A 12,348-nucleotide genomic window follows, 5' to 3' on the forward strand; every position below is an offset into this window, starting at 1 on the left:
AAATGTTGCCATATTTAATTACAGGTTTCATCCCACAATCCTTCACCTTACAAACTCCTTTATTTGATTTCTGGACTTACTGATTTCTCACCTTTTGAATGGTACCGAATTCTTCAGAGCAGCTGCTACATCATCGGGACTGGCTTTAGCAAGATCAGCCACTGTGACAAAGCCAGCGTTGTAAAGTGTCCTAGCACGCTGTGCATTCAGCAGAGACACTCGCACCAGGTCACAAAGCTCCCTATGAACCCCGAAAGTGAGGCGGCTCTGGAACTGAGAGAGCAACAGCTCCATGTTGTGCCAGCCCAGCCGATTACAGAAAACTGTTACCATTCCTGGAACACAGAAGTTACATCAATGTCTTAACTCCAGCTCCAGGTCTACTAAGCCGGATTCATTTCCCCTGCCCTCCCCTCCCCCCCACCCCCCCATCTGAATAGGAATTCACTTTACATTTCTCACCTTCCCATTACTTATAACTGTGACTAGGAGCTGGTCTTGCAGAACTCTAATTAAGCTAGAATTAACTAGTCTATCAGTGAGGTAGGAATTCTGAATTACACTGCTTTTTCAAAGACACTAATCTTGAAAGTGTGAAGCATGTGCGTATCCTGTAATGGGATTCCTATGAACCAAACATACTGAAGAAGACAGAAGAAGCCGTGGTGAGAAGCAATAAGAGAAGTCAAAGATCTTTGAGGAAAGCCAGCACTGATGTCCATTAAGAGCAGAACTTGGTCTGCAGAACTTCAGTTACTGAGACCATCGTAGGAGGTAGCAAAGCCTATGATAAAAGTTACAACTGCAGTCCTCGGCACACGGGAGGAGGAAAAGAGCAGGGAAAAGACAGTTACTCACAGATTGCATCTACATAATATGAAAATAACTGAAAGACACAGCATCCCTCGCTATTTTTACAGTGATTATAGAACACAACTTTTATCATGTCTCTTCACTATATGTCATGTCAACAGTTCATTTTACTTCCCAAATTACTTTTGTGAAAATTAACACTGGGAATAGAGAATTACAAAAGCGCTACAACAAAAAAGTTATTTATACTACCAGAATTAATTTAAACTACTCTGCATCAGTTGGCATGACCTTTTAATTTTGGGGCTTTGACTCATGCTGCAGCCCACACATAGGGTTTCACAAGTTGAGTTAAAACTGTCTTAAAAATTGAAGATCCACTTATGGAGTAATAGAGGACTTAGGCAATAGAAAAAAAAATATCTCAGTCACATGCTGGGCTGTTACTTCTACTACTACACAGCCCTCTTAAGAAAGTGAAGTTAAAGGTGACAGCTGTCTGACCTCTTATTATCTGGTGATAAATGACCCAGAAACTACTCACGCTTATAAACTCATACTTTCTGGCTAATTAACTTTGCAACCAGGATAAAGCCATTCAAAGTCTTAGAGACCCCAAACTTTACCCATGATGAAAGGTACTCTTTCTTGATAGAGCAAAGCTTCAGAATGGACTTGTACTTAATTTCTGTACTTAGTATTGAACAAACTACATTCCTGCACAGCACACAGATGATTTTCACAAACCTCAGCCTGCTACGGCACTCCTTGATTCCACTCAGCTGGCCCCTTCCCACAGCACACTCTGTGGTTCCATCTCAAAGCAGGGGCAACCACAGATTCAGCTATAAAGCTGCAAGTGGTTTTACAAGACTGATTGTAGTTAGTACCACACTCTAGCTATCTTATCCCCATATCTGGAAGGAAAGCAAACAGACTAGCCTGGGGTATTTTGCCCAGACAACTCACCGGCATAGGTGGCAGCAGACTGCTGCAAGGACTGAAGCTGGCCACGACTACAGCCATATTTCTTGGTCATATCCTTTAACGGAACCTCACTGATTAAATCCAGAAGGGCAAGACTGGTGAAAAACCTGTAGAAGTAGTACACATGGAAATAAAATCATCATCCAGGGCATATTAGTGTACATGGCAAAATGCACTGTAATAGTGTAGGACAGGATGGTACTACAGCATAACACAGCACACAAAAGAAATAGAGAAAATGGCTTTCAAAAACATCAGCACAAACATCTTGTGCTCTCAGTATAGAGCAGACCAGGTCAAGGTTTTCTGAGCCATCAGCTCACTCAGCAAGAGCCAGTTCTGAAAACAGACCCAGAGCCTGCCCACTCTACGTGTTATAGCCTCTAGCCTTCGCCCATTCACACCCTTTTGTGGATACCTTTTGTGAATGGCCATTTGTCTATGCTGTTTCTCTGTTTTAGCTATGATTTTGCCCTTCACAGAGCGAGCCAGAAAGCCTTCTTCAATCCCCACCAGCTCAGCCACACGTTTCATTGAGGCAGGCAGCTTCTCCCATAAGCAGAAAAACTGGTACCAATCAATTGTGGCCCACTCTTCATACACTGGAGTGACCTAAAGAAAACAAAACAATGCAAAAATCTATTTCAGAGAAACGAACAGAACAGAGCTCTGGGTAAACAAAAATACAGTCTTGGGAATGTGGTTAGAGCATCCTACGCACTACTCAGAGGCACTGAGTCATAACCATGTACCATGAAGAAAGTAAAAGATCTTCTAACCTAGTTTTTTTAATATTTGTACTGATGAAATCTGACTCATATGGGTGCTCTAATGATTACACAATTGGAATCTTTGTCAGATTGCTCCCTAAATCCAAGCCACTAGAAGATTTTCATGCTGCATCTTTATTCTCCTTTAACAAAACAAAACTTTATTCTTTTTTTAACAAAACTGACCAGTATCTCTCAACCTCTTAAAACCACTAGCAACCACACTAACCACTGCTACGGCATCTGATAAAGCAAGAGAGACCACAGATTTTGCCAGAACTCGCTGAAGCTTTCATTTACCTGGAGTAGAAGACATCTCAGTTTTTATTAATGCTAACAAAAAAGCCATCCATTCACATACTTTTAGACAGAAAACCAATTCTGTTATCATTCAGTTAGCACAGAGTCAGTTTCAGTACAAGGAGACAAAATGTCTTCATATCTGTATCGATATACACCAAGATTAATTATTTTAAATAACTAACTGTTGTTGGGGAGCATTTAACATAACACAGAACACCAGATGCATACGTACTTGTAAATCATCCATGCCCCTTCATCTGCTGAGAAAGATAAGAGTTGTTAAGGTGGGTGATTGTCTTTTGTTGTTTGTCGGGTTTTTGTTGTTTTCTTTTTTCTTTATAGAAAACTTATCTCCTAGCCTAGCAAATACTTATTTGTTTTAATGAGCTTTCCTAAAATACAAGGTCTTAGAATTCACTGTCATATTTGTACAAGTAAAAGATTCAGGCCTAAGAGAATACAGAGCTTTGTAGCACAAAATTTCCCTGTAGTCCATGGAGACCAATTTAAAAAAAAAAAAAAAGGCAAGCCATCAAAACTAAACAAAAAAAAGAACATATTTGCAAGAAAGTGTTGTAGGCTGGCTCAATGGAAAAGAATGTCAAGAACATTTTGTCCAACAGTGCACTTGATTTAAAATAACATTAGACAAGCTGCTGCAATTAAAAAATAAAGGGTAAAAAAAAAGTACATGGTAAAAAAACAATATATATTGCCATCACTGTCTCTACCCCAGAATATGAACAAAATTCATCTTTTTTTTGTTTGCTTTGGAGATGGAAAAAAAAAAAATTACAATTATCCTACACCCAAAACTTGTAAAGTTCTGAAATCTTTCTAAGTCAGAAGCAACAACAATGGGCTTCAATGGACATGCAGCACCTGCCTGGGAACAGACTAGTTCTAAAGAACATTCAGTTTAGAAACTTATCTTCATAAAGGAAGTAAAGCACAAAAAAATGCTATGTTCACGCACAGTAGTCTGCATTGTGCTTTCTCTCCTTTCCTTAGTTTTGGCATTACAAAATACAAAACACAGAATGAGCAACTTACCAAATAGACAATATGCAGATCATTCTCCAGAACAAAGCTTTTCATAGCTCGCTGCAGGTCAGCAAAGATTTCCATGGCTTCAGTTGGTGAAAGAGAAGAGTAAAGAGTAGCTGAGCCAAGGTGTGTTGGATGATAAACCTTTGCTGTTTTAAAAAAAAAAAAAAAACAAAACTCAAAAAAACCAAAACTACACAGAAATACTTTTAAGTGCAAGTTCGTATCTGATTTTCAGGTCACAATGTATTTTATAGATATCAATTCTACTAACTTGTCCCAACTGCTTCCTCAAGAGTAGCTATTTCTCCATTCTGAAGACAGGAAAATGGAAACAATAAAAGGTTTAGACTTGCCTATGTCTAAACTAGCCTTTTTCAGAGGCCAGATCCCAAGCTTGGATCCCTCTGCCTACTTGGCCTCACAGTTGTGATAGCTATTTGAACAAAAAACACTGGACTCTCATCTTTCATCCTGCCTAGGAGTTACCATTTTGAGTTTTTCTTTCTTAGGAACACTAAATAACTCCTAATATCTTTTCTTAAAAACAGATACAAATTAACACATAATGGGGATTCTTACTATTACTCTAAGAGTCTCATCCTTAGTCATTTTAAGGAAATAGCCAAAATCAGGAAAAACTGCAACCACGTACACCAAGCAGTTCCAGAAGAGACTTGCACTTTCTTAGAATGTACTGGTTCTTCTTCAGAAAGACAAAAATCATAGTCCACAGTTAATGTGCACAAATTCTGTAGTAGAAGTATGTCTTTTTTAAAGATAGTTTGGGAATTTGTAGACTGGGATGCAGCAGTCTTAGAGGTGATGTGCAGAGAGAGGCCTTGCAAGAACACGTGCATGCAAAAAATGTTAAAGCAGGTATAACACAACACCCTCCAGAAAGCTAAAAAATTCTTGATACACGTGAGTCTTTAAAATAATAAAATGCACAGAAGGCCTCATTATAAAGTTACACTGAACATCTACCCAGCTGCCGAAGATTTACTGATTCAAAACTGCTAACTGCAATCACTGGGAAGCACGCCAGTGTTACCTTTCGCATCACTGCCGGAGTCCAGAACCTGAATGAATTCATTCTCCAGCAGCCATGCCACACAAGCCTCAACAGGTCCCATCTGCACTTTGCCTTGTGCTTCCTCGTTGCGCCACTTGCTTTCTTTCAAGGTGGATGCAAGAAGAGTGCAAGAAGCATAGGTCTGCACATCATCTGGAGTGTTGGCCACTCCCCCCACTATGATCTGTTGAAGAAAACTACTTGTTCATATTGCCAGAGGAGCAATAGGATAAAACATCAGATCGGAGAATCAGAGATTAATCCATTAGATATCTAAGTGTTAAAGAACCAGTACAAGAGGGGGACATGAGGCAAAGCAACTGTCAACCTTTAAGGACTTTTTTTGGCAAGAAGTTAGACGCCTTAGACAGAAGCGATAGGACTAAGCTATGGGAAAGAATGAAGTATAAAATCTTCTTTTAATAGCAGACATACACATAGTAGCAATTTAGATTTGACACTAGCCCTAGGCATGTTCCTTTGTCAACACTGTGAAATTCTTTTAAAAGGTTGGAACACAAACTGCAATTTTCTGAAGACAAAAAGCAAACCAGGAGAGAGTTCTCCTAAGGCTCTTCAACATACTGAAGTTTTCTCTTAGTAAATGTGAATGCTATACCCCATCACTGTTTTGCTGATTGAGTGTGGGGTTTTTGGATTCTGCTTTCATTTTGTTTTTCACATAACTGTTTTTTCCTTGTAAGTCATTTCCATGCGTATGTCTTCCTTGAGATAGCAAGGTGTTTAACTAAAAACTTTATTTCACGGTTTCAATGGATTTTTTTCTTGTTATAAAGCAACATCACCAGCAGGCAACCCCCATCTTTTAGACAGATCTTATGCAGAAAAATGCATTTAGAAATTCCATTGGTCTTCCAAAAATTTAAAAATCTATTGAATCACAACCAAGTTCTAAGTACCGCAGCAACTTTCACTAGACAGTAGGAGTAGTACAGCAGATGAACTGTATTTAAAATGTTTAAGCTCAGTTCAAGCCCAAAAGCAAATCTGGAAAAGGAAATAAGCTCACCTACATGGAATAACACCCTTTTTGTCTTTTTTACTCCTTTAGGAACCCTACAGAGGAGGGCAGGCTAGAGTGAGGGAATTGGGTGCCACACCTGTTTGTTCGCCAAAAAGGTATTTACAAAATTTCAATCATTGCTGTGCAAAAGAGCTAGCCAAGTTGCAGGGGAAAATAAGGGACCATACAAGGTTCTGCTGATGTCACAGTTAAGACTGTCAAGTCACACCTGAAGTTTAAGAATTACACTTCTTTCTGCCTGCAGTTTGAGTATATCTAAATGCAAAAGAAAAGCTTAGTAACCCTTGTTTGAGTGTGCTCAAGTCCTACCCTGCAGCAAGCAGAGACTGAAACATCCCAAACAAAATGCTGAATACTGAAGCAAGCTGGCAGACCGAAGTAATTTCCTTCTGAAGCTGCTTGGGTTGACAAGGGAGGAAACAGAAGAAAAAGAAAGTGCACAGAAAACACTTGATGGCGTCACAAAAGAAACCACCCTACAATTACAAGAGTGCAAGCACAGTTCTAATCCCTCTCCACATGTCCTGTACCTCAAGTATTGCCCTTTTCATGCTAGAAGCAACACCTTCCCCTTCTCTTCTAAGCAAACAACTGCAAACAGGCTTGAGAGATCCCTGAAGTAGAGCAGTTCCTTTTGATCTTTCTGAGGGCTTGCAAACTAATACGCTCTCACCTATAGGTAAAGAAAAAAACAAAACCCAAAGAAAACATTAATTACCTTAGTATTACATCTTAGCACTGTAACAGCTACATACATTTCATCAAGCACATATTATTAGAATGCAAAACTGTACGTATTTTTGAAAAAGCTGAATAAAAAAAAAAAAGAGAAAAACCTTTGCAACCTTGAACAGTGTATATCCATTGCTATGTAAGAACTCCACAGATACATAATACTTAAGAACTAAAAGCAGAGCAAAATTCAGTTATATTAGGCTGGTCAGGGTCTTGCCAAATGAGCAAAGGATCTTCCATAGCCTCTCTGTGCATGTGCTTTGCAGCTGAACCACTCTCGCTTCTTGTTCTGCAATTGACTGGAACTATAATATAAAGTGGCATCGATTTTCCTATGCCCTATATTATTAAACTCAAAAGACTCTCAAAAACAAGAAGAAAATAAAAGCTGCACAGCACTTTGACAGTTTGTGTTAAGTCAACCAGCTTCCACTTCCAAAATGAAATGACACAGATATCAATGTAATTCAGAAATCCAAAGTTTTTAACCTAAGTAGCTATGCATTCTTTGAACTTTCACAGAATCACAGAATCACAGAATGTTAGGGGTTGGAAGGGACCTCTGTGGGTCGTCTAGTCCAACCCTCCTGCTGAAGCAGGGTCACCTACAGCAGGCTGCACAGGACCTTGTCCAGGCGGGTCTTGAATATCTCCAGAGAAGGAGACTCCACAACCTCCCTGGGCAGCCTGGACCAGGGCTCCGTCACCCTCAGAGGGAAGAAGTTCTTCCTCATGTTCAGACGGAACTTCCTGTGCCTCAGTTTGTGCCCATTGCCCCTTGTCCTGTTGCTGGGCACTACTGAAAAGAGCTTGGCCCCATCCTCCTGACACCCACCCTTCAGATATTTATAAGCATTTATTAGGTCCCCTCGCAGCCTTCTCTTCTTCAGGCTGAACAAGCCCAGCTCCCTCAGCCTCTCCTCGTAGGGGAGATGTTCCAGTCCCCTCATCATCCTTGTAGCCCTCCACTGGACTCTCTCCAGTAGCTCTTCATCTTTCTTGAACTGGGGAGCCCAGAACTGGACACAGTACTCCAGATGGGGCCTCACCAGGGCAGTGTAGAGGGGAAGGAGAACCTCCCTCGTCCTGCTGGCCACACTCTTCTTGATGCACCCCAGGATTCCATTGGCCCTCTTGGCAGCCAGGGCACACTGCTGGCTCATGGTTAACCTGTCGTCCACCAGGACACCCAGGTCCCTCTCTGCAGAGCTGCTCTCCAGCAGGTCCGTCCCAAGCCTGTACTGGTGCATGAGGTTGTTCCTCCCCAGGTGCAGGACCCTGCATTTGCCTTTGTTGAACCTCATCAGGTTCCTCTCTGCCCAACTTTCCAGCCTGTCCAGGTCACGCTGAATGGCAGCACAGCCTTCCGGTGTGTCTACCACACCTCCCAGTTTGGTGTCATCAGCAAACTTGCTGAGGGTACATTCTAACTCTTCATCCAGGTCGTTGATGAAGAAGTTAAACAAGGCTGGGCCCAGTACCGACCCCTGGGGGACACCACTAGTTACCAGCCTCCAACTAGACTCAGCGCCGCTGATGACAACCCTCTGAGTTCTGCCACTCAGCCAGTTCTCTACCCACTTCACCGACCACTCATCTAGCCCACACTTCCTCAGCTTCCCTAGGAGGATATCATGGGAGACTGTGTCGAAAGCCTTGCTGAAGTCAAGGTAGACAACATCCACGGCTCTCCCTTCGTCTACCCAGCCAGTCATGTCATCGTAGAAAGCTATCAGATTGGTCAGGCATGATTTCCCCTTGGTGAATCCATGCTGACTACTCCTGATAACCTTCTTTTCTTCCACTTGCTTGATGATGGCCTCCAGGATAAGCTGCTCCATCACCTTTCCTGGGATGGAGGTGAGGCTGACCGGCCTGTAGTTCCCTGGGTCCTCCTTCTTGCCCTTTTTGAAGATTGGAGTGACATTGGCCTTTCTCCAGTCCTCGGGCACCTCTCCTGTCCTCCAGGACCTCTCAAAGATGATGGAGAGTGGCTCAGCAATGACATCCGGCAGCTCTCTCAGCACTCGTGGGTGCATTCCATCGGGGCCCATGGATTTGTGGACGTCCAGATCGCTTAAGCGATCCCTCACACAGTCCTCCTCGACCAAGGGAAAGTCATCCTCTTTGTAGGCTTCTTCTCTTACCTCCGGGGCCTGGGATTCCTGAGGGCCAGTCTTAGCACTGAAGACTGAAGCAAAGAAGGCATTCAGTAGCTCTGCCTTCTCCGCATCCTCCGTCACCAGGACACCCGCCTCATTCAGCAGGGGCCCCGCATTGTCCCTAGCCTTCCTTTTGCTGCTGACGTAGTTGAAGAAGCCCTTCTTGTTGTTTTTGACATCCCTTGCCAGATTCAGTTCCAGGTGGGCTTTGGCCTTCCTTGTCGCATCCCTGCACGCTCTCACCACGTTTCTGTACTCTTCCCAAGTGGCCTGCCCCTCTTTCCACATTCCATGGACCTTTCTCTTCTGCCTGATCTCTGCTAGAAGCTCCTTGTTTAACCATGCAGGTCTCCTGCCTCCTTTGCTAAATTTCTTTCTTTCATATGTGCATATATACATACACACTCATAAAATCTAAAGTATCCTGAATGGTTTTCACTGAAAGTACATCTAAACACACCTTATCTTAAAATTCTCTATCAGACATTGTTAAGTTAATCCCTAACTACTGAAATTCTGTGGGAGACAAAACGGGTCCCAGAGCCATGAAATAAAAATAATGGGCCAACTCCTTTAATGAGATAATAATACAGACTACCCACGGAAAATGCAGTGGTCACAGAAAGGAGATGTTTTCAACAAAATCATTACAGAGAAACTAGGTCCCTGGGAAACCTAGCTAGTTAGAAGCTTTGCCAATTGGCACAGGATAAATGAATTAGGGGTAGGACAACCTTTACTTTGGCTACAAAGAGAGCATTAGATTTGGATTAGCTGCACAGTAAACATCATGATAGGTTTTATGATAGCTTGTTAAGATTTACGTGCGCATAGTCTGGACATGAAGGTAATTTTGATAGTGGGTATCTTAGTAAGATCCTAGGGATGTTAAGTTCTGATAAAACTGTAGCTGTGGTAATGCTAGAGTAATTAGCAAATCCAGAGGTAATGAAAGCACAACTGCACTTAAATTTAATGAACAGAATAAATACCACAAATGCAATGTAGGTGAGTAACTGAATACAGCTTAAACATGATTACATAAATGAATTACAGGATGAAAGACATGCTCAGAGGATGTGTCGCTGGGATCTTTTTTATCCTGCCTGGAGAAACCTTTGACATCTGTTGACCACGTACTTTTGCCAGAGCTGAGAGTACAGAAGATAAACGGCCTGTAATCATTGTTCTGTGAAAGCAAAGCTTATTTTGATTTTAACAATAAAGAACATTCACTCATTTCGTATTTGGGTTCTGATGTGAACTACAATTCCCTGTGAAAACTTTGACTCTTCAGTGTGATAAATCTAAGAGAAGATGGGTGTCCACTTGGCTCTACATTACCTGACAGTCATTTAAGACGTGGGGGAAACCCTTTCCCAAGATGCCACTTAAAACTTAAAGCCAATAATGGCAACCTAGTAAACAGAAAAAATAAAAAGGAACTAAGCTTTTCTAAGATCCCTTATTGAACATTTCAGATGAGAGGGGAAGTCTAGGTTAGCATCACACTAGACAAACACCACAAGATTCTGGCTACCTAGCCATAAAACTCCATTAAAAGTAAAAAAGGCCTTATTATATTTCTAGGTTTTGTTCACTAATACTGAACATCTTTACCTATTTCACCTTGGGAACATGACAGTTTTGATGAATACAAAAATAACCCAATTTCATTTTCTAAAATTATATTTTCAAATTTCTATCCAATCAGAAAAAAAATTTAAAAATCAAAACCTGAGACAATCCAACACTACAATGCTGGGAGGGGAGGAGGACATCAACCCAACAGCATTTATCTTCTGTCTGTCAGCTGAATTTCATATTCACGTAAGGCATTTTTTTCCAGCTGAAGTTGCTGTCCTCCCGTCTCCCTGCTCTGTGAAAAAGTAGCAGCTGGTAATGTAGCTTTATGTTCTCATCCAAAAGACTCTGCGGAGCGGAAAAAATGGTACATTCATGAAGCTTATCAGCACAAAATCAGCTGCTTACGGTGCAAAACACAGTCACATCAGAACTGTCAAAAAATGTTACTAATTATTGTAACTTGAAGGGAAAAAAAAAAAAGAAACATCAAGGAATAACATAATTTTACACCTGCCAGCTACACTCAAACAACAAAGTCTGGAAAATTTCAAAATACAGCATGCAGCTGCCCTTTTCTTTAACACATAGGGATAGCTTACCGAGATATAGGTCACAAAATGCTCTGTTGCTATGCTACTCCAGCAAAAATAGAAAGCTAAATGTAAGAACAGTCTGCTTACACAGGGTTCCAGCAAGCACCAATCAAACCATCAGTGGGGCAAATCCCACTTCCCACTTCTGCTGAATTTCTTATTTTCTACTGTGTTTACACTTGTCTAATACAATTTTTCCAAATATCATCCATGAAGATAAATTTCCATTACAAATTAAAATAATATGCAGGATTATTTTGTTGAACATCAATGAGTGCCGCTGTATGCATGAAGACACCATGTTATCTATGAACTACTGTTCGTATTTCCCTGTCTCTGTGTTGCATTACCACTTTCAAGATCCATAAAAGTTATGGTTAAGTGTAGTGGAAGTTTAATAAATCCAGATCAGAACTTCAGACACAACAGAAGAAGTTTGTCAAATTATGGCTGTAGACTTTACATACATTTCTTGCATTTTAGGCCTGTCCAATGAGAGTTTACTGTAAATTTTCTCACTGAAACTGTAAACACTTTGGTAAACTGACCATGGATTACAGAATTAAGGCAAATGAACAACACAGCCTTAGAAGCTAACAAGAAATCAAAGCAGAAAATAGCTGGTTCCTGAAGTAACTGACATGTAAATACCAAAGTAAGTCTCATGCAGTGAAAAGAATCCCCTGAGAATCACAATTTTTACTCCATTAATAACAAACAAATTCATCTTGATTAACTTAATCATACTGAATACCAAAGGAATTCATCATGATTAGTCACTAATTGTGAAGCGCTGCCCTGGATTTAATCAGGTTAACGTTGTTCTTAGAGAATGTTAATAAAGCCTCTGCTTACCCTCCGTGTCTACTCCTTTCCTGCCAGCCCTTCCAGCCATCTGCTTGTAAGTGAGAATGTCCAGCAGTTTGCCACCAAACATGGGAGTTCGTATAATTACTCGGCGTGCAGGCAAATTCACTCCAGATGAGAGCGTGGAGGTTGCTGCTAGGACTCTAATCAAGCCCTGGCGGAAGGCTCCTTCAATGATGTCCCGTTCATCAAAAGTAAGACCTGAGGAGACATGACTTTTAGCGAACCTAGTGATGGTGAGACTGCATTTAAGAGCTAATAATATTACTGTCAAGTAAGAGGAAGAACAAACAAACTTAATGAACATTTGCCATTCAGCGTGAGGAACTAGACTCACAACACTACCTCAGTTAACTTCTTTCGA

General features: G+C 41.2%; 1 protein-coding gene across 1 annotated transcript in view; it reads right to left on the reverse strand.

Moving 5' to 3' along the window:
- Nucleotides 1-12,348, reverse strand: part of POLQ (DNA polymerase theta) — a 54,375-nt gene that overhangs the window by 26,353 nt on the left and 15,674 nt on the right. Inside the window, exons 9-15 of the mRNA XM_075437452.1 lie at nt 11,973-12,185; nt 6,571-6,713; nt 4,975-5,179; nt 3,927-4,069; nt 2,219-2,412; nt 1,783-1,907; nt 92-335 (exon numbers count right to left, since the gene is read on the reverse strand). Coding sequence (XP_075293567.1) covers nt 92-335; nt 1,783-1,907; nt 2,219-2,412; nt 3,927-4,069; nt 4,975-5,179; nt 6,571-6,713; nt 11,973-12,185 — 1,267 coding nt within the window. The remainder of the gene's footprint in view (nt 1-91; nt 336-1,782; nt 1,908-2,218; nt 2,413-3,926; nt 4,070-4,974; nt 5,180-6,570; nt 6,714-11,972; nt 12,186-12,348) is intronic.

Source organism: Opisthocomus hoazin, chromosome 1 (genome assembly GCF_030867145.1).
Source record: "Opisthocomus hoazin isolate bOpiHoa1 chromosome 1, bOpiHoa1.hap1, whole genome shotgun sequence".
Taxonomy (NCBI): Eukaryota; Metazoa; Chordata; class Aves; order Opisthocomiformes; family Opisthocomidae; genus Opisthocomus; species Opisthocomus hoazin.